General features: G+C 36.6%; 1 protein-coding gene across 14 annotated transcripts in view; it reads right to left on the reverse strand.

Moving 5' to 3' along the window:
• SENP8 (SUMO peptidase family member, NEDD8 specific) overlaps positions 1-25,080 on the reverse strand; it is a 66,748-nt gene that overhangs the window by 40,236 nt on the left and 1,432 nt on the right. For 7 of the 14 annotated variants that reach the window (XR_009562953.1, XR_009562952.1, XR_009562950.1 and 4 more), the window contains exon 2: positions 8,854-9,628. The exons of 6 other annotated variants lie outside the window; for them this stretch is intronic. Coding sequence is in view for 1 of the 8 variants with exons in the window: in XM_030875072.3 (XP_030730932.1) it covers positions 8,954-9,592 (639 nt within the window). In the remaining 7 variants the exon portion in view is untranslated. Of the gene's footprint in view, positions 1-8,524; positions 9,629-25,080 lie in introns of those variants that run through there. One more of the 14 variants, XM_030875072.3, reaches the window with a different exon arrangement.

Raw genomic sequence — 25,080 nt, forward strand, 5'->3', positions numbered from 1 at the left:
CTTATCATCGCTAATTATTAGAGAAATGCAAATCAAAACTACAATGAGGTTACACCTCACTGGTCACCGGTCAGAATGGCCATCATTAAAAAGTCAACAAAGGGTGTGGAGAAAAGGGAACCCTCCTATGTTGTTGGTGGGAATGGAAACTGGTGCAGCCACTATGGAGAACAGTGTGGAGTTCCTTATAAAACTAAAAATAGAGTTACCATATGATACAGCAATCCCAATCCTGCATACATAGGGAGGAGACTCTAATTTGAAAAGATACATGCACCCCAATTTTCACAGCAGCATTATTTACAACAGCCTAGACATTGGAGCAACCTAAATGTCCATCGACAGATGAATGGATAAAGAAGATATGGTATATTCATATATATATATATGGAAGCAACATAGATGAGCCTAGAGATTATCATATTAAGTGAAGTCAAAGACAAATATCACATATCACTTATATGCAGAATTTCAAAACATGACACAATGAACTAATTTACAAAACAGAAAAAGACTCACAAGACAGAAAACAAACTTATGGTCACCAAAGGGGAAAGTGGGGGTGAGGGATAAATTAGGAATCTGGGATTAACAGATACACACTACTATATATAAGATTGGTAAAGAACAAGGACCCACTGTATAGCACAGGGAACTATACTTAATATCTTGTAATAACCTATAATAGAAAATGGAAACAAATCTGAAAAAGAATATATACATGTATAACTGAATCACTTTGCTATACACCTGAAACACTGTAAATCAACCATAATTCAATACAAAAATAATACCTGGAAAAAACTTGACAATTAAATGAGATTATAATTATATATAATAACGTATATAAAGTACTTTGCACGTTATAGAGTGATACAAAGGTTAGTTGTCATTTACCACCCTTGAGTAAGTTTTCTCTTTTGACATAACAGTATTTATCAGGCCATTTTTCACACAGCTGAATGGGTGCACTATAAAACTAAGTTTTCAAACTTGCTGCTAGTCTTAAAATGGACTGGTAGTAGGACAGAGAAACAGGTTTATTTTTGTGTGTACTATATGCTTTACACACCATACTGAATCCTCATTGTACCTGCTTAAACAGACTACAACACTTCGTTTTGCAGATGAGGCTACTGAATCTGAAACTTGCCCAAGACTATAAGTGTATAACTGATAGTGCTTGGATTTGCAACATTCATGCTCTTTCCCACACCATAGCATGTAAATTTCTGTAACTATTTTCCCTTTTTCTAAGTGATGGAAGAAAAAAATTTCAGTATCAGTAAATAACCATATGAGTTTGCCATTTCAATGGAATACCTATTATTAAAACATATAGTCAATATGGATATAGTAAAAACTATAGATAAAAATAATAAGACATATCAGAAATATAATCCACTTGTTTTTAATTATTCTGATCCAATTAGGACTAGTGCTTAGGAACTTCAACAGCTATCTAGCCAAAGGGCAGAAATATTTTGATCTGGACAGTGTTAAATAGAAAACTCAATGATATTTTTGACTACCATCTGAAGCTGGGTTTATATATGGTGACCTTTCAATTCCATATGAGACACAGGTTGGACAAGTGTGAGTTACTTATGGATCAATACAACAGGATATTTGAAAGCAGGGGTTCAGTGTAATAACTGCTCAATCCACTTTTGAATAAACTGCTTACCCACTGAATATTTTTAAATTGAATTCTGCACACTAGATCCTTTTGACTCTAAAAGAAGGGAGCACAATACCAGCAAAAGATCTTTTCCCTATTGTGTATCATGTAATATCAATGGTATATGGTCAAGCAGGTGTATAACTTACAGGCTTTTATAGTATCTAGTGAAGTATTACAAGTAGACTCAAGTTCTCCTGTCATTTACAATGCTAACACTTACAAATGGCATACTCAAAAGTTTTACAGAAGTAGACTAACCTGTGGTACAATCCAATCATGCTATGTATCTGGAAAAGGAGACCTTAGATTTAGCCTTTTTCTTTTTTTTAGGCTTTACTAGTATAGTTCAAAAAATAATTTATTTCTGGCACGAATCTTAGGGAGTCAGGAAAGATTGCTCCCATATGTACTATCTTAAGAGGGAGACAATCTGACACTTAAACAGACATACTTTGTACTATTCATTATCAGAAAGACAACAACTTTTCCCAGAGAGAATCTGACCCTTTCGCAGTCTAGACTAGATGCCTAAGTCAACAGTTATTTAAACAATATTGCTTTCTTATCATATCTACACTCCTGGCCTCAGCAACCTGTGTCCTTTTGCTGTCCCTTCCTCCCTATTTCACCTCAATGGCTGATTGCCAGTTCCTAATCTTTTTTTCCTGCTCCCAGCTTCCATTAGGTACACTTTTTTATCCCAAATATACTGACTTGAAATGGAAACTTTTTTGGTAGCTTTCTCTTTGACTTTTAGTTTCAACTTGTGTTCACTGAGGCCTGCTATGTGACCTGTACTTATTTACACTTACTGGGTTTTCCCTTCCCGACTAAAAGGAACTGGGTTACTGCCTCTGTGGTCACTGAGTGGTGAGGTTATTTTGGGCCATGCGGGCTGGGGGCAGGGTTAGGCTGGGGAGGTAGCTGAAATAAGTTTCATGGCTGAAGCTAATCTTTGGCTTTCAAGTCCCATACACATTGCAATCTAATTCTCATTAGAAATAGAATATGTGCATCTAACGTATCATTTAAATTATTAATTATCTGAAATAACTCTGAAAAAACATATCCATGATTTAGGAGGGATAGCTTTTCTTTTTTACTCTTAGCTCCACATTTTGAAAGTTACATTGTCTGCATTTTGAATTAAGTGAAAGGGCTGAGAAAGGTCACTTTTTCTCCTTTATATCTCAAAAATAAACCAACTTTGTCTGTACGTTTCAGATACAATAGTCCTCAAATCACCATGACTAACTGAAAGCAATTGTCAGATTAAGGATAGAGAGGAGAGGAAAAATGACTATCAGAAAGCAGAAATATTTATCTGAAAAACCAGGTAATCTTGGGAAGTTATCAGCTATAAGTTTTAAAACCACAGAACTTTGGATATAAGGAAAGAGTGTGTGCATGGCTAATAGATGAGGTGAAGGAAAGCTTGTTATGAGTCCAGAGTAGCAAGGCAGCCCACTCACTGAGCAAACTAAGATGTCCACCAAGACATTTATTTTGATGAAGTTATTTAATATTCCCCCTTTCTTAAAGCACTCCGGGAATCAGATGGGGGAAAATGGACTAACACCATTTTATCAAGTATTGGCAAAAGTTATAGCTGGGAAAGTCTTTGCATGGTGAATGGAAGAGATCTCACAGAACTGAGTAACCGATTCTCTTAATATTTAGATGTTGAATTAGGTTAGGTCTTGATCTGCTTCTAGCCAGTTGATCTCTTCAAATATGTCAACTGACATTCAAAGAAAGATAGACAAGATGAAAAGGCAGAGGGCTATTTACCAGATGAAGGAACAAGATAAAACCCCAGAAAAACAACTAAATGAAGTGGAGATAGGCAACCTTCCAGAAAAAGAATTCAGAATAATGATAGTGAAGATGATCCAGGACCTCGGAAAAAGAATGGAGGCAAAGATTGAGAAGATGAAAGAAATGTTTAACAAAGACCTAGAAGAACTAAAGAACAAACAGAGAGAGATGAATAATAACTGAAATGAAAACTACACTAGAAGGAATCAATAGCAGAATAACTGAGGCAGAAGAACGGATAAGCGACCTGGAAGACAGAATGATGGAATTCACTGCCGTGGAACAGAATAAACAAAAAAGAATGAAAAGAAATGAAGACAGCCTAAGAGACCTCTGGGACAACATTAAACACAACAACATTTGCATTATAGGGGTCCCAGAAGGAGAAGAGAGAGAGAAAGGACATGAGAAAATATTTAAAGAGATTATAGTCGAAAAATTCCCTAACATGGGAAAGGAAATAGCCACCCATGGCTAGGAAGCACAGAGAGTCCCATTCAGGATAAACCCAAGGAGAAACACTCCAAGACACACAGTAATCAAATTGGCAAAAATTAAAGACAAAGAAAAATTACTGAAAGCAGCAAGGGAAAAATGACATGTAACATACAAGGTAACTCCCATAAGGTTAAGAGCTGATTTCTCAGCAGAAACTCTACAAGCCAGAAGGGAGTGGCATGATATACTTAGTGATGAAAGGGGAGAACTTACAACCAAGATTACTCTACCCAGCAAAGATCTCATTCAGATTCGATGGAGAAATCAAAAGCTTTACAGACAAGCAAAAGCTAAGAGAATACAGCACCACCAAACCAGCTCTACAACAAATGCTAAAGGAACTTCTCTAAGTGGGAAACACAAGAGAAGAAAAGGACCTACAAAAACAAACCCAAAACAATTAAGAAAATGGTCACAGGAACATAAATATCGATAATTACCTTAAACGCGAATGGATTAAATGCTCCAACCAAATGACACAGGCTTGCTGAATGGATACAAAAACAAGACCCATATATATGCTGTCTACAAGAGACCCACTTCAGACCTAGGGACACATACAGACTGAAAGTGAGGGGATAGAAGAAGATATTACATGCAAATGGAAATCAAAAGAAAGCTGGAGTAGCAATACTCATATCAAATAAGACTTTAAAATAAAGAATGTTACAAGAGACAAGGAAAGACACTTCATAATGATCAAGGGATCAACCCAAGAAGAAGATATAACAATTATAAATATATATGCACCCAACATAGGAGCAGCTCAATACATAAGGCAACTCCTAACAGCTCTAAAAGAGGAAATCGACAGTAACACAATAATAGTGGGGGACTTTAACACCTCACTTACACCAATGGACAGATCATCCAAAGTGAAAATAAATAAGGAAACAGAAGCTTTAAATGACACAATAGACCAGATAGATTTAATTGATATTTATAGGACATTCCATCCGAAAACAGCAGATTACACTTTCTTCTCAAGTGCACATGGAACATTCTCCAGGATAGATCACATCTTGGGTCACAAATCACAAATCAATCCTCAGTAAATTTAAGAAAACTGAAATCATATCAAGCATCTTTTCTGACCACAATGCTATGAGATTAGAAATGAATTACAGGAAAAAAAAAGGTAAAAAACACAAACTCATGGAAGCTGAACAATACGTTACTAAATAACTGAGACATCACTGAAGAAATCAAAGAGGAAATCAAAAAATACATAGAGACAAATGACAATGAAAACACGATGATCCAAAACCTATGTGAATCGGCAAAAGCAGTTCGAAGAGGGAAATTTATAGCTATACAAGCGTACCTGAAGAAACAAGAAAAATCTCAAATAAAGAATCTAACCTTACACCTAAAGGAAAGAAGAACAAACAAAACCCAAAGTTAGCAGAAGGAAAGAAATCATAAAGATCAGAGAAGAAAGAAATGAAATAGAAACAAAGAAAACAATAGCAAAGATCAATAAAACTAAAAGCTGGTTCTTTGAGAAGATAAACAAAATTGATAAACCATTAGCCAGACTCATCAAGGAAAAGAGGGAGAGGACTCAAATCAATAAAATTAGAAATGAAAAAGGAGAAGTTACAACAGACACCACAGAAATACAAAGCATCCTAAGAGACTACTACAAGCCACTCTATGCCAATAAAATGGACAACCTGCAAGAAATGGACAACTTATTAGAAAGGTATAACCTGCCAAGACTGAACTAGGAAGAAATAGAAAATATGAACAGACCAATCACAAGTAATGAAATTGAAACTGTGATTAAAAATCTTCCAACAAAGAAAAGTCCAGGACCAGATGGCTTCACATGTGAATTCTATCTAACATTTAGAGAAGAGCTAACACCCATCCTTCTCAAAGTCTTCCAAAAAGTTGCAGAGGAAGGAACACTCCCCACACTCACTCTATGAGGCCACCATCACCCTGATACCAAAACCAGACAAAGATACTACAAAAAAAGAAAATTACAGACCAATATCACTGATGAATATAGATGCAAAAATCCTCAACAAAACACTAGCAAACAGAATCCAACAACACATTAAAAGGATCATACACCATGATCAAGTGGGATTCATCCCAGGGATGCAAGGATTATTCAATATATACAAATCAATCAATGTGATACACCATATTAACAAATTAAAGAATAAAAACCATATGATCATCTCAGTAGATGCAGAAAAAGCTTTTGACAAAATTCAACACCCATTTATGATAAAAACTCTCCAGAAAGTGGGCATAGAGGAGCCTACCTCAACATAATAAAGGCCATATACAACAAACCCACAGCAAACATCATTCTCAATGGTGAAAAACTGAAAGCATTTCCTCTAAGATCAGGAACAAGACAAGGATGTCCACTCTCACCATTATTATTCAACACAGTTTTGGAAGTCATAGCCATGGCAATTAGAGAAGAAAAAGAAATAAAAGAATACAAATTGGAAAAGAAGAAGTAAAACTGTCACTGTTTGCAGGTGATATGATACTACACAAACAGAATCGTAAAGATGCCACCAGAAAACTACTACAGCTAATCAATGAATTTGGTAAAGTTGCAGGATACAAAATTAATGCGTAGAAACCTCCTGCATTCCAATACACTAATGATGAAAAATCTGAAAGAGAAATTAAGGAAACACTCCCATTTACCACTGTAACAAAAAGAATAAAATACCTAGGAATAAACCTACCTAGGGAGACAAAAGACCTATATGCAGAAAACTATAAGACACTGATGAAAGGAATTAAAGATGATACCAACAGATAGAGAGATATACCATGTTCTTGGATTGGAAGGATCAACACTGTGAAAATGACTATAATACCCAAAGCAATCTACAGATTCAATGAAATCCCTATCAAATTACCAATGGCATTTTTTACAGAACTAGAACAAAAAGTCTTAAAATTTGTATGGAGACACAGAAGACCCCGAATAGCCAAAGCAGGCTTGAGGGAAAAAAGCGGAGCTGGAGGAATCAGACTGCCTGACTTCAGACTATACTACAAAGTTACAGTAATCAAGACAATATGGTACTGGCACAAAAACAGAAATATAGATCAATAAACAAGATAGAAAGCTCAGAGATAAACGCACACACCTATGGTCAACTAATGTATGACAAAGGAGGCAAGGATACACGATGGAGAAAAGATAGTCTCTTCAATAAGTGGTGCTGGGAAAGCTGGACAGCTACATGTATAAGATGAAATTAGAGCACTCCCTAACACCATACACAAAAATAAACTCAAAATGGATTAGAGATCTAAATGTAAGACCAGACACTATAAAACTCTTAGAGGAAAACATAGGAAGAACACTCTTTGACATAAATCACAGCAAGATCTTTTTTGATCCACCTCCTAGAGTAATGGAAATAAAAACAAAAATAAACAAATGGGACCTAATGAAACTTCAAAGCTTTTGCACAGGAAAGGAAACCATAAATAAGACGAAAAGACAACCCTCAGAATGGGAGAAAATATTTGCAAATGAATCAATGGACAAAGGATTAATCTCCAAACTATATAAACAGCTCATGCAGCTCAATATTAAAAAAACAAACAACCCAATCCAAAAATGGGCAGAAGGCCTAGACATTTCTCCAAAGAAGACATACAGATGGCCAAGAAGCACATGAAAAGCTGCTCAACATCACTAATTATTAGAGAAATGCAAATCAAAACTACAATGTGGTATCACTTCACACCAGTTATAATGGGCATCATCAGAAAATCTACAAACAACAAATGCTGGACAGGGTGTGGAGGAAAGGGAACCCTCTTGCACTGTTGGTGGAAATGTAAATTGATACAGCCACTATAGAAAACAGTATGGAGGTTCCTGAAAAAGCTAAAAATAGAATTACCATATAATCCAGCAATCCTACTACTGGGCATATACCCAGAGAAAACCATAATTCAAAAAGACACATGCACCCCAATGTTCACTGCAACACTATTTACAATAGCCAGGTCATGGAAGCAACCTAAATGCCCATCGACAGACGAATGGATAAAGAAGATGTGTTACATATATACAATGGAATATTACTCAGCCATAAAAAGGAACGAAATTGGGTCATTTGTTGAGATGTAGATGGACCTAGAGACTGTCATACAGAGTGAAATAAGTCAGAAAGAGAAAAACAAATATTGTATATTAACGCATATATGTGGAACCTAGAAAAATGGTACAGATGAACCAGTTTGCAGGTCGGAAACTGAGACACAGATGTAGAGAACAAATGTATGGACACCAAGGGGGGAAAGCGGCGGCGGGGGGCTGGTGATGAATTGGGTGATTGGGATTGAAATGTATACACTGATGTGTATAAAATTGATGATTAATAAGAACCTGCTGTATAAAAAAATAAAATTCAAAAAAAATAAAACAATCCTTTTACATGTCACTAGGCACTAACTAAAAATCAACAGAATAGCACAGTGAGTTGGCATACGGCTTTTAAATTGTTTATTTAGTTATAGGTCATGTTATGTCAAATCACTTTTGACCAAAAAAAAATATGTGGGCTGTGCAATAAGTTTTTGGTTCTGCTATAATTTTCTTCTTGCATTCTAGACTTCACATAGTCTTAATTTGTTTTACCGATCACTGCTTTTCATTTGGAATAAGCCAATGTGGATAAGGGAGACCAAAAGGGAATTAATAAGTGTTAAGATAGCTTGGTTTTAAGGTTTTGGTGCATATTTTCAAGACATTTTCACAGAACATATTGCTCTCAAGTTAGGGTTAAAGTGAAACTTTCCATTAGGGTATTACAGAGGATAACATTCTCTCAGGAAAAAGTAAGAATTCTAACCTTTCCTCTACCAGGCATCTTCCTTCAGGCACTGAGGTTGTAGCCATCCAAATACATGGGGAGAGGCGAGACTTCAAAAGTCACAAATATATTTCAACAGCTAATTTTTAGCAAGTGTGGCAATGAGATCTTTCCATTCTCCTCTCTTCTTTGTGATGTACGTAGGAGTGAGTAGCTGCAATAGTGATTCTGGCTGTTGCCTGAAGTAGTTCTGACACAAGGCCTCAGTGTTACATATCACGTACATCCCACAGTCATAGCTGTTTTGTTGAGCAGGGGCTTTCTCTTCCACAAAGGCCAATTTGTCTCCTTTTCTGCCTAAGAAAGCCTCTAGTTTCTCTGCTACCTGCTTTGCATGGACTGAGTTGCTCCTACTATGAGAATCATAATGAAAAAAGCTATTTTTATCTTGGAGATAAACCAACAAACTCCAATGGGTTCCCCCAGCTGCCTGGTTGGAATTATCATTGATGGCTAAAAATACAGCTCTCTTGTGAGGGAGGTCCAAGGGTTCAAGGAACATGGCGATCTCTGCTGGGTTGCCAGTGCACTTGATGAACTGGGTGACTTCAGGGCTGATGAAGCAGACATGGTCAGAACAGTCATGAAACTGACTGTTGGCAAAGTACTCAAAGGCAAACCCAATAATATGGTCATTGAGCCAGCTTGGAGGATCCAATAGTGAGACATCTGATTGCCGCAGTAGACTGTCCATGTAACTCAAGACTACTGGGTCCATCTTGTACTGACCAGGGCTGCTCAGAAATTCCAGAAGCTGAAGGAGAGGCAGAAGACAATATTTACTGTTGAATATGACACTTGGCTGTAAAATGGGGATCATAAATATCAACTACTCTTACAAGGTTTTGGGTAAGGATTAAATATAACTGTAAAGTGTTTAGCAACAATGTCTGGCTAAGAGTAAACACTCAAAAAAAACCCTCTAGCTTATGTGCTTTATGTTAACAATTAGTTAGAATGAAAACTTTGGAAATTCTGCATCTGAAATAGTAACCATGGATTTAAAATCTCCTCTTTAAATGCAGAGATTGGTTAAAATTATAACTAATGTTTTACCAAACTCTATAGCATTAACCATATATTTGGCCCTTTAATGAATATGCATGATAAGAATGGTAAATTGTTTTTATATTAAAGATGAATTTTCAGGGCTTCCCTGGTGGTGCAGTGGTTAAGAATCCACCTGCCAACGCAGGGGACATGGGTTCGAGCCCCAGTCCAGGAAGGTCCCACACACCGCGGAGCAACTGGGCCCGTGTGCCACTACTGCTGAGCCTGCGCTCTAAAGCCTGTGAGCCACAACTGCTGAAGCCTGCGTGCCTAGAGCCCGTGCTCCACAATGAGAGGCCCGCACACCGCAACGAAGACTGGCCCCTGCTTGCCACAACTAAGAAAGCCTGCGTGCAGCAACGAAGACCCAACTCAGCCAAGAATAAATTAATTAATTTTAAAAAAGATGTATTTTCAGAGTCCAATTTAAATGTTACTAATTACTAAGGGAAATAGCTTCCATTTCAAAATTAATTTTCAAGAGATAAGATAAAATATTGCTTCCTCATTCCATAATGGAAAGTGATTAGAGTATTAAAAGGAACTGTAATTTCAAGAACAGAAAATCATGAGTAATACAAATGAAATTCATTCCTGATTCTGCCCAGTTATGAACATGAGTGACAGTCTTTCCCATCTTTAACCTCAAGGGGTAAGACAGAGACTACAGAAATTCTTTGGGCACTGAAAGGTAGTGTGGCACAGAAATCATGAGACCTGGATCTAGCCCTAGTTCTACCACTGATTTGCTAGTATCATCCTGATTAAGTCATTTAATTGATTTTGATTTTGTCCTTGTTTTTGGTCATCTGTAAAAAGGCCCCAGAAAGTTGTAGAAAAGGCCAAATAATTTTACTCGAAGGTATTAAAAAAGTATAAAATGTTGTACAAATAGTATTTATGTTATTAATTGGATGATATTAGTAAGATGATTGGACAATCTGGATAGAGCTCCAAACTAATCAAAGGAAATGAGGCTTGGAAACAAATATCCATTCTTATTACCTTGTTCAAACAAAGGCATGACTAACTTAGAGTGGGAGCAAGACAAGTCATATAGTAAATTAATATGCTCATGATCACCTGAGGTAAGGTGCTAACAGAGACAAGAAATGTGATAAGTGTGGTAATATAATATTTGAACCTAACAGAGGTCACTGCTATGCACTCACTTGGCAGCATAACAATATTTCTAAAAATCATAAAGGAATAAACTGTCACATGCAGATTGTGAGTACAAAGCAAAGCATATTGTAAGAAAATAACACTGCTATGAAAGACTGGGCTAGAATAGTGACATCAATTTAATCAACTCTGGCCATTAGACCAGTTATTTTACCACTTGGTTACACTATTAAAACAATAAAATTTTACCATTTTCATGTAATCAAAACCCTACAAAAACCCATACAGAAAAATAAATATACCCCGAAGAAAAAACCTCAAGTAATGAGTTAGCTAGGAAGCACCAAAGACGGTTTTTTTGTGCATACAGTGTATCATAATATGAACTATTTCAGAATACAAGGCTGTTGATGAGTGTGTATATCAATCTGTATAAAATAAGATGGCATGAGTTAAGATTTTCTTAAGAAGAATAACTTGAGCACAGACACAAACTGGAGCCAGGAACGAAGTTAACGAGGCATAGAGTACACTTGTTATGGGTGGGCCACAAATTTGGCTCTTGCCTTTTGGCAGCTAACCAGAGAGTGTTAAGTTAAACATTCACAATGTCCATAAGGTAAAAACAAAGCAATTGCTCTGGAGAGGTAAAAGCATTCTTTGCATTAAGGTCAGACAGATTTCTCTCAAGAAATTTTCATAAAAGACATGGTGTATTATAATGAATGTCCCATAATACCCTTATAAAAGATGAAACCGTTTCAGAGGACTGTTTCTTACAATGATCCTTAATATCCAGCCTGATGGCAAATGAGCAAACAGCAATCTAGTAAAAGCAGCTGTGGGAGGCTAGGTGCTCAGCTGGCTGCTGCTGTGACTGGATTTAAGAATATATGAGTATGAAAAGGGAATGACTGCATGTGCATCGAGCAAGGCTCCCTGACTCTCCCCCTCATGCCTTCAATGACTATGAGGAGTGGTAAGGGCCAGACTGTACTGCCTCGCAAATACCTGGAGACCTGCTCTCTATGCAGCCCGCTGAAATCAGACCCACACCTTAACAGCAAACCCAACTAGGGGTAGAAGCCCACAAGAAGAGTGCCTGAACAGACAGGCATCTCACCTTGGAGGGAGTGTCTACAGGCAGGGCCAAGATTTTCTTCAGAAAACAGTTTTTGTGTTTTGTTTGTTTGATTTTGAAAACATCCAACATACAGACATTGGGTCAATCAGGACTTAATTCTATTCCATACAGCATGATTGCAATAGCTTAACCTCAACAATCCTTTTTTTGCGGTACGCGGGCCTCTCACTGTTGTGGCCTCTCCCGTTGTGGAGCACAGGCTCCGACGCGCAGGCTCAGCGGCCATGGCTCACGGGCCCAGCTGCTTCGTGGCATGTGGGATCTTCCCGGACCAGGGCACGAACCCGTGTCCCATGCATCGGCAGGCGGACTCTTAACCTCTGCGCCACCAGGGAAGCCCTAACCTCAATAATTCTAAAGCAGATGGAACCAGACTGGCCTTTGGGCAAACCACCTTGGCCAAGAAAATGGATGCTAAACGTCATATCGGAAGACTTGAAATTTAGACTCCATTATGTTAACTCATTGGCTATATGATCATAAACAAACTACTTCATTTCTTTAAGAAACAGTTTCCTTTTCTGTAAAGTGAAAGTATTAATACATGGCCTTTACCAACCGGTATTTGTCAGTATTTAATGAAGAAACGTAAGTAACTAATACTTAAAAAAAATATAAAAGTAGTATTTCCAGATATCTACTGGGTCATCAGGAAATTTATATCCTGACAACTGGTAACTGTAGTGGTTCACACTGAACAAATGTTTATTGAGTGTTTCCTATGTGCTAGGGGCTAGAAAATCAGAATGGGGATAAGATAGTCATAGTTCCTACCTTCACTGAGCTTAAGCCTATTATGCTATATAATGAATACATAATGAATATACACATCTCTTTTAGTCAATAAACACCTATTGAGTACCTAATATTAGGTGTCATGGGAGATACAAAGTTGTGTAAGGTAGCTTACACTCAAAGAAGAAGCCCATAAGCCACAAATAAAATGAATGGGAATTCAAAAGAGGGAAATGGATGGAGAGCTCGGATCAGGAAAGACTTCAAGGAGAAAGTGGCATAAAAGTGGGCTCTTGAAAGGCAGGTAGAGTTGCACGTGTAGAAGGGCATTAAGAAGGCAGAGAGGCAAGGAAAGTGCCTTTAAGTGTGTAGTCCAGTTTGTCTGGAATGAAGTGGGAGTAGGGATGTAGGTGAAGGCTGGAGGAGGATTATCAGAAGCTAAGTGTTGATAGACTGATTTCCAAGTGTAAAGTGTAGAACTTATACTGGAGAAAATGTGGAGCCATTAATGGCTTTGTCAGTGCTTTAGGAAGATTAATGATTCAGGCATAGTATACAGGATTAACTGGTAGGGAGAGAAATTGGAGGTAGAGATCAACTAGATTTTCATTGAAAGTAAAGGTAGGAGGACATGACCTAAACCAGGCGAAATGGTAGTAGGAGAGAGGCAAGGAGGAAAAGATATTATAGACAGAGTATCAATAAGGGATCAGAGGAGGGTAGATAAGAGAGAAGAATTAAGAAACGGTCTGGAAGCTTTCGTTGGAGTGACTGGAAGAACAGTGATCCCATCATTAATGGAGTAAGGGAAAAGGAGATGGAAGGGGACCTAGCACAAGACCCAGGAGCCATTTGGAACCATCCTAGGGTTATATCCTTTCCATATAGTGAGCACTGTGCTTAGCATACCTGAGGTACAATAAATGTTTGTCAGATGAATGAACCTTTTTAAAAAGGGAGTCAGAAAATACAGATTAGGAAAAAAGGGAAATAAGGCATTTTAAGATTTTTGTTTTGTCTGTAACATCCCCATTTTTGCTTTGGCTTTGTGTCTTGTCTGTTTTTTCTCTGTTGATTAGTAGTAAATTCCTTCAGAAGTAAGAGACCTATGTATCTGGTCCTGGTGGATGGTAAGGAATATTGGGGAGACAATGACCTCCTCATAGTTCTATTTGTAAAATCCTACAAAATACAGTATAGTCATTTTCACAATGTTGATTCTTCCAATCCAAGAACATAGTATATCTCCCCATCTGTTTGAATGAAATTAGAACACTCCCTAACACCATACACAAAAATAAACTCAAAATGGGTTGATTAAAGACCAAAATGTAAGGCCAGACACGATCAAACTCTTAGAGGAAAACATAGGCAGAACACTCTATGACATAAATCACAGCAAGATCCTTTTTGACCCACCTCCTAGAGAAATGGAAATAAAAACAAAAATAAACAAATGGGGCCTAATGAAACTTAAAAGCTTTTGCACAGCAAAGGAAACCATAAACAAAACAAAAAGACAACCCTCAGAATGGGAGAAAATATTTGCAAATGAAGCAACTGACAAAGCATTAATCTCCAAAATATACAAGCAGCCTATGCAGCTCAATATCAAAAAAACAAACAACCCAATCCAAAAATGGGCAGAAGACCTAAATAGACATTTCTCCAAAGAAGATATACAGATTGCCAACAAACAAATGAAAAGATGCTCAACATCACTAATCATTAGAGAAATGCAAGTCATAACTACAATGAGGTATCACCTCACACCAGTCAGCATGGCCATCATCAAAATATCTAGAAACAATAAATGCTGGAGAGGGTGTGGAGAAAAGGGAACCCTCTTGCACTGTTGGTGGGAATGTAAATTGATACAGCCACTATAGAGAACAGTATGGAGGTTCCTTAAAAAACTAAAAATAGAACTACCATACGACCCAGCAATCCCACTACTGGGCATATACCCTAAGACAACCATAATTCAAAAAGAGTCATGTACCACAATGTTCATTGCAGCACTAGTTACAACAGCCAGGACATGGAAGCAACCTAAGTGTCCATCAACAGATGAATGGATAAAGATGTGGCACATATATACAATGGAATATTACTCAGCCATAAAAAGAAACGAAATTGAGTTATTTGCAGTGAGGTGGATGGACCTAGAGCCTGTCATACAGAGTGAAGTAAGTCAGAAAGAGAAAGACAAATACCGTATGCTAACACATATATATGGAATCTAAAAAAAAAAACATGGTTCTGATGAACCTAGGGGCAGGACAGTAATAAAGACACAGAGGTAGAGAATGGACTTGAGGACACAGGGAGGGGGAAGGGTAAGCTGGGACGAAGTGAGAGAGTAGCACTGACATATATACACTACCAAATATAAAACCAATAGCTAGTGGGAAGCAGCTGCATGGCACAGGGAGATCAGCTCGGGGCTCTGCAACCACCTAGAGGGGTGGGATAGGGAGGGTGGGAGGGAGACACAAGAGGGAGGGGATATGGCAATATACGTATGCATACAGCTGATTCAATTTGTTATACAGCAGAAACTAACACAACACTGTAAAGCAATTATACTCCAATAAAGATGTTAAAAAAATATATAGTATAGTTTTATATTTTGGAGCCAGGAGGCTTTGAGTTCAGGATCTGACTTTGCCACTTGCTATCTGTGTGACTCTGGACAAGTTATTCATCCTCTTTCCTAGCCTCATTTTCTTCATCTGTAAAAGGAGGTAATAATAAAACCTGTCTCTCAAGAGTTGCTTTGTGAATTAAAAACACAAGTGAAAAGACTCAGCACATTGTCTGGTAGATAGCAAGCTCTCAAAAAGAAAATTGTTTCCTGCCCTGTTCTCTATATATTTGCGGTGGTAATAATGGATCTTAAAGATTTCTTGAAAATAAAGCATCTGTTTGTCTCTTTATATAAAGCCACAAAGTCACCAAGGATAGATCTAGCCAGGGCATGACTCTGCACTCTTGTACTTTACCTTTGGCATAAGCAGAGTGAATGCTAACTCCAGAGAAAAGCAGTCTCTCAACCTGAGTGAAGCGTGCTGTTAATGTGTTGTCAGCATACACAAACCTTGTGGTTACAGGGTTTAGTTTATTATATCTTCCAACTTCTGTAGCTAAATGAAGTGAACATTGAATTCATAGTATAGAACACTTCCCAAATATTTAATTTTAACAAAAGGAAGAGACTATTTTTCATATTAATCTTAAAATCCTTAAAATGCATACTACTTGAATATTTCTGTTTGATATAAAAACAGGGAAATTAAATAAAAATTAATTTAAAGGGAAAGTTTATAATTCAATAGGAACCATTCTGATTTCCTGCTGATATAAGTAAGGCAAGAAGCTGCAGGTTCAGTAGAAAAAACACTAGGCTGGGAGTCAGTAGACTTGGGATTCAGTTCAGATCTGCAATCAACCAGTTGTTTGACTCTGGAGAAGACATTTTAAACTTCTGGGTCTCAGATTCATCATCTGTAAAGTGAGGTTTGGACTAGATAAATAGCGGTTCTAGCCAGGGATGCACGTTTGAATCATCTATGGAGATTTTAAAGAACACACATGATCTATCTCTGGGGGGAGGGTCTGGGCACCTGTATTTTTAAGATGTTTCCAAGTGATTCTATGATTTCTAAAAGACTCCTCTAGCTCTAGGGTTGTACAATTCTAAGCTCTAATCTTTGCAAATTTAAAAATCTTCCCTTGTGGGAAGTAGCCGCATAGTACAGGGAGATCAGCTCAGTGCTTTGTGTCCACCTAGAGGGGTGGGATAGGGAGGGTGGGAGGGAGACCGCAAGAGGGAGGAGATATGGAGATGTATGTATATGTATAGCTGATTCACTTTGTTATACAGCAGAAACTAACACACCATTGTAAAGCAATTATACTCCAATAAAGATGTTAAATACAATACAATAAAATAAACATCTTCCCTTCCTATTTAAAGTCTTACTGGAACAAAGTCATGCTCATTTCTTTATATATTCTTTATGGCTGCTTTTGAGCTATAAGAGCTGAGTAGCCTGCAAAGTCTAATATATTTACTGTTTGCCCTCTTAGAGAAAAACTTTGCCAATCCCTGTTTTAGACCACTATAATGTAACCTACTGTAAATGTCTAGGCTGAATTAATTTTAAGAGCTTTTAGAGATCTAATAAAGCATTGGAGCTATTTGTTAAAATATCTTAAAGGCAGTTTCCAAGTAGATTAACCTTTAACTAGAGGTGTTACTGCTGATTCAGTTGGAATTTTTGATGAGCAAATACTTAAAAATACTAATTACAGTGGATATAAGAATTGCCTACATTAGAGATGCATAAATATTCATAAGATCAAAAATATACATGAAGTTTTTAATTAACAAGCATTTCATAAGGTATGCATCAATTCTCATAACTTCTGGGAAAATATGCCTGTTGTGGTTAAAACCACAGTAGTGAGCCAGATAAGTTTTACTGTAAAGCCCCAAAGAAAACACTATCCCAGAACTGTGACTTTTATTCATTTTTTTCCCCCTAATTATTCAGAAAGCGTTCCTTAAAAAAGAAAAAAAAAAAGGAACAGCCTCATTCAGTTATGTTTTTAAACACTACAAAGGGCAAAGTGCAGCTATTTACTCATTTTAAGTGAAGATTATAACAGTTAGTAGTTTTGAAATGCAGTTCCCCTTTCCCCTCCTCACTCCCTTCAGTTTTTGTTTTAAATTGTATCAAACTGCAAACGCTCACAGATGTGGTCTGTGCTCCTCTAACTAGATACATGGCTATGTGCCAGCAGGTATTGACAGACAAAAGCAAACAAACACACCCACACACCGAAAATCAAACATAGGCTAATAATCCCAGTGCATCTTCCTAGAGCTTCAATTTCACTAATTTTTGGGGAAAAGAGCTAAGCAATTTAATCTTAAATATTGATATTTTTATATCTTAAATACTTAAAACGTTTAAATCAGTAACTTACAACATCTTAATTAACATAAAGATGGACATAATGTAGCATAAAATGCAAAATCAGCACAGATTTTTAAAATAAGAAATTTCCAGAGAACTTTTGCACCTGAGAAAGGCGATTTTCTATCCTTGTGGTTACAGGGTTTAGTTTATTACATCTTCCAACTTCTGTAGCTAAATGAAGTGAACACTGAATTCATAGTATAGAACACTTCCCAAATATTTAATTTTAACAAAAGGAAGAGACTATTTTTCATATTAACCTTAAAAACCTTAAAATGCATACTACTTGAATATTTAGGATTCTTAGGAACCAGATTCCCTAAAAATTAATAAAGACATGAGCAAAACCTTATGCTTTAGCAGCTTAAATGTGTATAGGAGCAAGACAATTATTGAAGCAAATTTATTCATTTGGTCAAAATACATTTACTCGTGTTTTCTGTGTGCCAATTTTGCCTACAATAATGACTAGAAATTGAACCTAATATTATATAATGAAAATATAGACATCATCCCTGAACTTTCTATTTTCTTCCTACCTCCTCTCCAATTGATAAGTCCTATTGATTCTACAGCCAAAATGTTCTGAACCTGTCCAATGGTTTTCATCTTTACTTCCATCACAGTCAAGACCATCAACATTTCTTATCTTGATATAGCCTAACAGGTCTCCTTACTTCTACTATTGACCCCTCCAGTAAATTGTTCATACAGCTGTCAGAGTAATTGTTTAAAAATTTGTCAGGTCACACCTGTCCTGTTTAAAACCCTCTGGTAGCACACTATTACACTCAGAAAAAAAGGTGAATGCCCTGCCCTAGCTGCTTACAAACACTCTGCATGATCACATGGCCCCAGCCACCGCTCCAATCTCATTTCCATCACTCTTCCCCTTGCCCACTAAGCTCAAGCCACTCCAATTTTCTTTTTATTCTTCAAACACACCATGCTTTTTTTCTCCTGAGGTCTGGGATACTAGCTGTGCCTGAACCTTCTAGTGGTTGGCTCCATGTGTTGGGTAGATTTCAGTTTAAATGTCACTTATTCACAGAGATCTCCCATGATCAGTCAAAATAAGAGGCCCCCAGTCACTCTCTTGTCCTCTAATTTCAATTCCTTGCATAGCACTTGTGGCTGTCTGACAGTTTTTTCATTTATTTGTTTCTTGATTAACACTCCCCCTCCCCAGGCCAAAAATGTAAGCTCCATGAGCATAGAGAATAAAGGACCTTGTCTGCCTAAACTTGTTTACCACCTTGGCCCCCTGGGCCTAAAACAAAACTTGTCGGGCAGACAATAAATAATAATTGAAGAATAAATGAATGAATAATGGAGTATGGATCTTCACATGATATATATCATGTTCTGCAGAGAAATTTTTACCTTTATAGAGTCTTAGAAGTGTAAAGGCCTTTACTATCCCTTCTAGTCTAACTTCCTACTCCATGCAGGAATTTTTCATTTCTGCTCTCAGGGAAAAATGTGCAGGAGCCTGACTTACAACTAGCTGTGTAATACTGGAGCAGAAACAGATAAATCAATGCAACAGTACAAAAACAAATCCATGCATTTTAGAAATTTTAAATATGATGATGAAGACATTATAAATCAATGGGAGAAATTTATGGATTATTCCATTTTCAATGAACACTATGTTCTATAGCAGTGCTGTCCAGTAGGACTTTCCGTGATGATGGAAATAAATGTTCTTTATCTGCAATGTCCAATATAGTAGCCACTAGCCACATGTGGCTATTGAGCACTTGAAAATGGCTAGTGAGACTGAGGGACTGATTTTATTTATTTTAATTAATTTAAACTTAAATTGAAATAGCTACATGTGGGTGGTGGCTACTATTTTGGACAGCATAGTTCCATAGGATTTCATAGGTATTTCTGGAAAGAAAAAAGATTATATGGTTAAGTAAGTTAGGGAAATGCTGCATCCTAAAACTCTGTATTGTTGCTTGTTGCACAAGCATATTAGAGGCTACGAGAGGTTCTGCAATAAAGAAAATTAACTTTTCTTGGTCTGATTTTTTTCCCAACTCATTTGACCAATGAAATCCTTTTTGTGTTTGTTTTGGTATATTATCTATTAACACCTTATTGTCTGTGCAGTGAAGTTTGGGATATGCTAACTGGGTAATTTAATAAATGGCACTGGAACAAGTTGTTAATCATTCGATTAAAAAATGAAGTTAGATCCCTACTTCAGACCTCATATCGAATTACATTGCAGATGGAGTGAAATTTAAATGTTAAAAAGTGAAACAAAAATATTAAAAGAAAATAGAGCTTAAAAACACTTATACAACTGGTCAATAAACACATGAAAAGATACTCAACACCTTACTAGTAATCAAAGAAATGTAAGTTGAAGTAACATTTCATTTTTTACCTGTCAAATTAGCAAGCATGTAGAAAACTGATAATAACCAGCATTGCTGAGTAACTATGGGAAAATGGGCATTCTTATTGTTAACAGAAATGTAAACAAATGCAAGCTTTTTGAAGGATAATTTGCCATTATATTTTAATATTTAAGAAATGTCTATAGGTAGGTATTACACTTTCAGAAATTTATCTGAAGGGAAACATTAGGATATGTGCAAAAATTTAACAGGGATGTTTACCACAGCAATATTTACAACAGGAAAATTGGAAAGTTTAAAAGAGGACTGGTAAATTTAAATAATAGGATTTCCATTCAATGGAATACTTTGCAGCCATTAAAAAATGAAGTTATAGAAATAAATTTATTGACACAGAAATATGTTCATAATATGTTATGGAAAGAAAGGTTATATAAAAATCTGTACACAAATATACACAAAAATAGTCAAGAATGATAGCCATCTAAAGTTATATACAGTTTTCTTTAAGAATGGAATTTTAATACATTTAAACTTTTTTCTTCTTTTGATATTGACTGCTTAATTTTTTCCGCTTTCTTTTTATAATGAGCACATACCAGTAAGTACAGCTATTTTCATTCAAGAAAAAAAAAAATGTACCACCTCCCACTCTTACACTGACCTAAAAATGTCTGTTTCTTCAACTCACAGGTCTCACTTTCGTCCTCTGGAAAAAAAACAGTAAATCTAATCTCTCTTCTACAAAACTTCGAACACAAAGATTTAAATATAATCTGATGTTCATTAAGATTAGATTACGTCCAACTTCTAATGAATGATTCCCTTTGCAATTTCACAAAAAGAATCACATCCAAGACCAAATGTGCTTTTCATGGCAGCATAAGCAGAAAAATTTTCAGGAAGGAAGTTGAAGCCTTATTTTTTGGTTTCAATTTCCCCTAATTAAACGTTTCCTTTTAATGCTAGGCTAAACCATCCAGAGATTTGTATAAAGTGGCATGTTAAAAATTACCATCAAGATTTTACATCCCTGTTGAAGACAAAGATTATATTTTACTCAACCGTGCTATCTTCAGTGCGTGAAAACACAAAATTGTTATAAACATAGGAAGATTTCTCAATTTTATAAATTATTTATAAATTTGAACAATATTACTCTAACATGAATATTTTACAAATAGAGGAATTCAGCTCTCAAAGCAGAAAAACCATTTGGTATGATGATGATGCCTGGTAACTCTACAGCCATAAATTCCATTTGGCCCTACCTTGGGCCAGGGAGATAGACTAAGTAACCTTTTAGAATTTCTTCTAGCACTGAGGCTCTGCATTTATTGTTCTGTTACTTATTAGGCATGGCTATCAATGGCTAAGGGGTCATTGACCAGAAAAAGTACTTTATTCTTAGTCTACCATTTCTACTTCAAAGGTTCCATCTATAACTGTGTCACTATTTTTTTCCTTTACTTGGTGTAAACACCAGCCTTTTTTTTTTTTGCGGTATGCGGGCCTCTCACTGCTGTGGCCTCTCCCGCTGTGGAGCACAGGCTCCGGACGCACAGGCTCAGCAGCCATGGCTCACGGGCCCAGCAGCTCCGCGGCATGTGGGATCTTCCCGGTCCGGGGCACGAACCCGTGTCCCCTGAATCGGCAGGCGGACTCTCAACCACTGCGCCACCAGGGAAGCCCCACCAGCCTTTTCTTAAAATGATTTTGTTTTGCTTAAATTTTCTGAGAAATGACTTAACACAATTGCAAAATCTGAAGTGACTAGGGCTGTAAATAGTGTTTGGGGAGGACACTAGATTTAATGAGAGGTCTAAGATATTTTACAAAAGAGTAGACAGAATTTTATTTAGTATATAGCTAATATATCCTAGCTGATAAGATGTGGTCAAGCTAAAGTTATATAATCTGCCTGGTTTCGCAAATAATCACTGTGTTTAGCCCACAGTAGCTATACACAAGCATTTTGTCTGAAAGAGTATAAAAAAGCCATCATCTTTTATTTTTTGTCTTCTAGATTTCAAAGCCTGGTAAGTTATTTTTTTCATAGATAGTTAAGAGGTAAATTGTTATTACAAACTCCTATTTAATGGATTTCAAAAATGTGCTTGGTGTATAGCAGGTGCTCAGTAAATATTTAATGAACAAATGGAAGAAACAATGAATTTGTTTTACTGTACTGTGCTGACAGGAAAACAGTGTCTGATGGGACCCAATTATGACATAGAATTCTCTTAGCAATTTGTCTTTAAATGTTAATTAATATGAATACTTGTGAGTCATCTGACCAGGTCTGAACTATATATTATTAAGTAGGACTAAACATTTCCAGCAACTATATATTTTAGCTGCTAATATAAAGTGCCAAGTTGCTGCAACAAACAGTAGTGGGAAAATTACGGCCAGCTAAGGCCAGATATCCACACCCTATTGTTTTGAAGGAATTTAACCTATCACACTACTCTGAGAGAGCATTTATTTATTTTTTGGCCCTCAGGGAAGGAAGGCCTAGAACGATTTTTAAACCTACAATATAGATGCTCAAAAATAATAACTGTAACCAGGACAATTTTTTTCAGTATCATGACTGTGTTCTAGTACTTTTATAACAGATGAATGTGCAAAAGTGTAGTCATCTAATTGGAAGCCAGAGAAAGGAACTTCCAGAGATTTTCTGTAAGTAATAAAAATGCTTAAAATCTCTCATATGTGTCAAGTATTCTCTCTGCTTTAAGATAGACCTATTCCCCCCCTTCCCTAAAAAAGGAGACAGACAGATGAAATTCAAAGTCTACATAAACTTGACTTTCTATCTGTATTGAACCATATCATTACCCAAACGGTCTCCAGTAGGTAGATGGACAAAGTGAATATAAGCTAGTCATGCTGAAGAAGGTAGCCTCTCAGAGAATCTGGTTCAGAAAAGTTAAGTTACTTTACTCATTTGGATTAGTAATACTTGGACCTCAAATTCAATTTTTTGAATAATATGGTTAAAAAAGCACATTATTTGGAGAGTAGCTGGGATTTGAGCAGTAAGTTTTATATAGTCTGGCAATGGTCAGTTTCCAAAGAGATGGGTTACCTGGGCCTTGAGGACTTCCTTTTTGTTTACTAATGCATTTTACTCATCCAAGAGGTTTAAGGAATTGGCAAGGAGAGGAGTCTGGACCTTAAACAGTCAGAAATTTAGGACTTACAGATGTAGATGGAATTTAACCAAGGAAGGCCTTAGCAATATCTAGAAACGTAGATAGGTGGTAAAGCCATTGCTTATCATAAGTTCTAACATTATAATTTATAACATAAAAGAATGGGCTAGCCTCTTGACAACGTAAACTGCTAACTGATCTCTACACAGGTGTGCGTGTCCTTGTTGAAAGGTATGTAATTCAGTCCAATCTTTTTCTTTAGATTGGTCACCCTGGGAAAATAAAGGAACTCAGCAGACTCTTTGGAGATCGCTTTATGATAAAATTTATTTTTAAAAAAATTTAATTATTTATTGGTCTAGTCTCTTCATTCCTATCCTTTGATGATCTAACCTATACATTACTGCTACATTATTTTTCAAACAGAACTCTAGTTTCATTATTCTCCAAATTTTTAAACATTTCTCCATCATCTACCAAAATTAAGTACAAACTACAGCATGGCATTAAATTATTTCCATTAAAATAGCCGCAACCTTTCCCAATTTATTTCCTTGTACTTCTCCCACATACACAGCCACAAGCTCAATTCTCCTGCAGGCCCAAATTATTAGGCAACAGTGGAGTCGTAGTGGTTACTGCAACTAAGGTACAGGAAAAAGAGAAGAGCCAGCTCCCCACTCCCACTCCAACTGAGAGGTTAAGAAGTGAACACTGCTCAAGCACCCTTCCGAAACACAGACTTGATCTGTCATGCTCTTGCTTAAAACCATTACAGTAAGCTTTTTATAAATCTAGAATCCATGGGCCAGGAGGTGGCTAGAATTAAGGGTTCCATGAACTTGGATTGGGGAAAAAAATTGCATCTTTTCAATAAACTCTAGCTGAAATTTAGCATTTTCTTCACTAAGTGTAGGCAATAATCCTCAGTGGTATTAACAGTCCCTATGTCTTTGTCACCATTAGAAATATATTTTCATATCACATTAAAGTTGTTCCAATTACCTCAAAATATAATTTATACTCATCACTATTTTGAAATTACATAATTAGACCTGCTGCCAGATGTTATTTAATGTGTAAGGAAGCACATATATAACTACATCACACATTTGTTTTAATATTTTTAAAACTTTCAATAAAAATAATTTCATTTACATGTCTATGTATTTTACTTTATACATTTAAAAACATTATTCTGAGATAAGGTCCACAGGCCAGGCTGCCAAAGTGGTCCATGACATAAAAGAGGTTATTTTATTTTTACCTTTGTTATTTATACCTATTAATTGCTTATAGTATATAATCTAAACGCTTTAGCATGGAATTCAAGGCTCCTCATTAACTGTTCACACCCACTTTATCATCTTTATCTCTGTCCCACCCCTACTTTTCATACTAAACTCTAGTCATACCAGACAATAGTGACTCTCTCTTATCTGGTGGCAGATAGGTTTTTGAATTAACCCTGGTTAATAGACAGTAGCCATGCACTGGCCTGGGCTTTGCCTTACCCAGGCCTTCTCTGCCTGCCAGGTGAATTCTTTTAAAGGTCTGTTTTCCCCAATACTACGAGGTCCTAATAGGGCTGAATCTTTAATCTTTCTCATACCTAACGTAAATGATCA

Source organism: Globicephala melas, chromosome 2 (genome assembly GCF_963455315.2).
Source record: "Globicephala melas chromosome 2, mGloMel1.2, whole genome shotgun sequence".
NCBI classification, from domain to species: Eukaryota; Metazoa; Chordata; class Mammalia; order Artiodactyla; family Delphinidae; genus Globicephala; species Globicephala melas.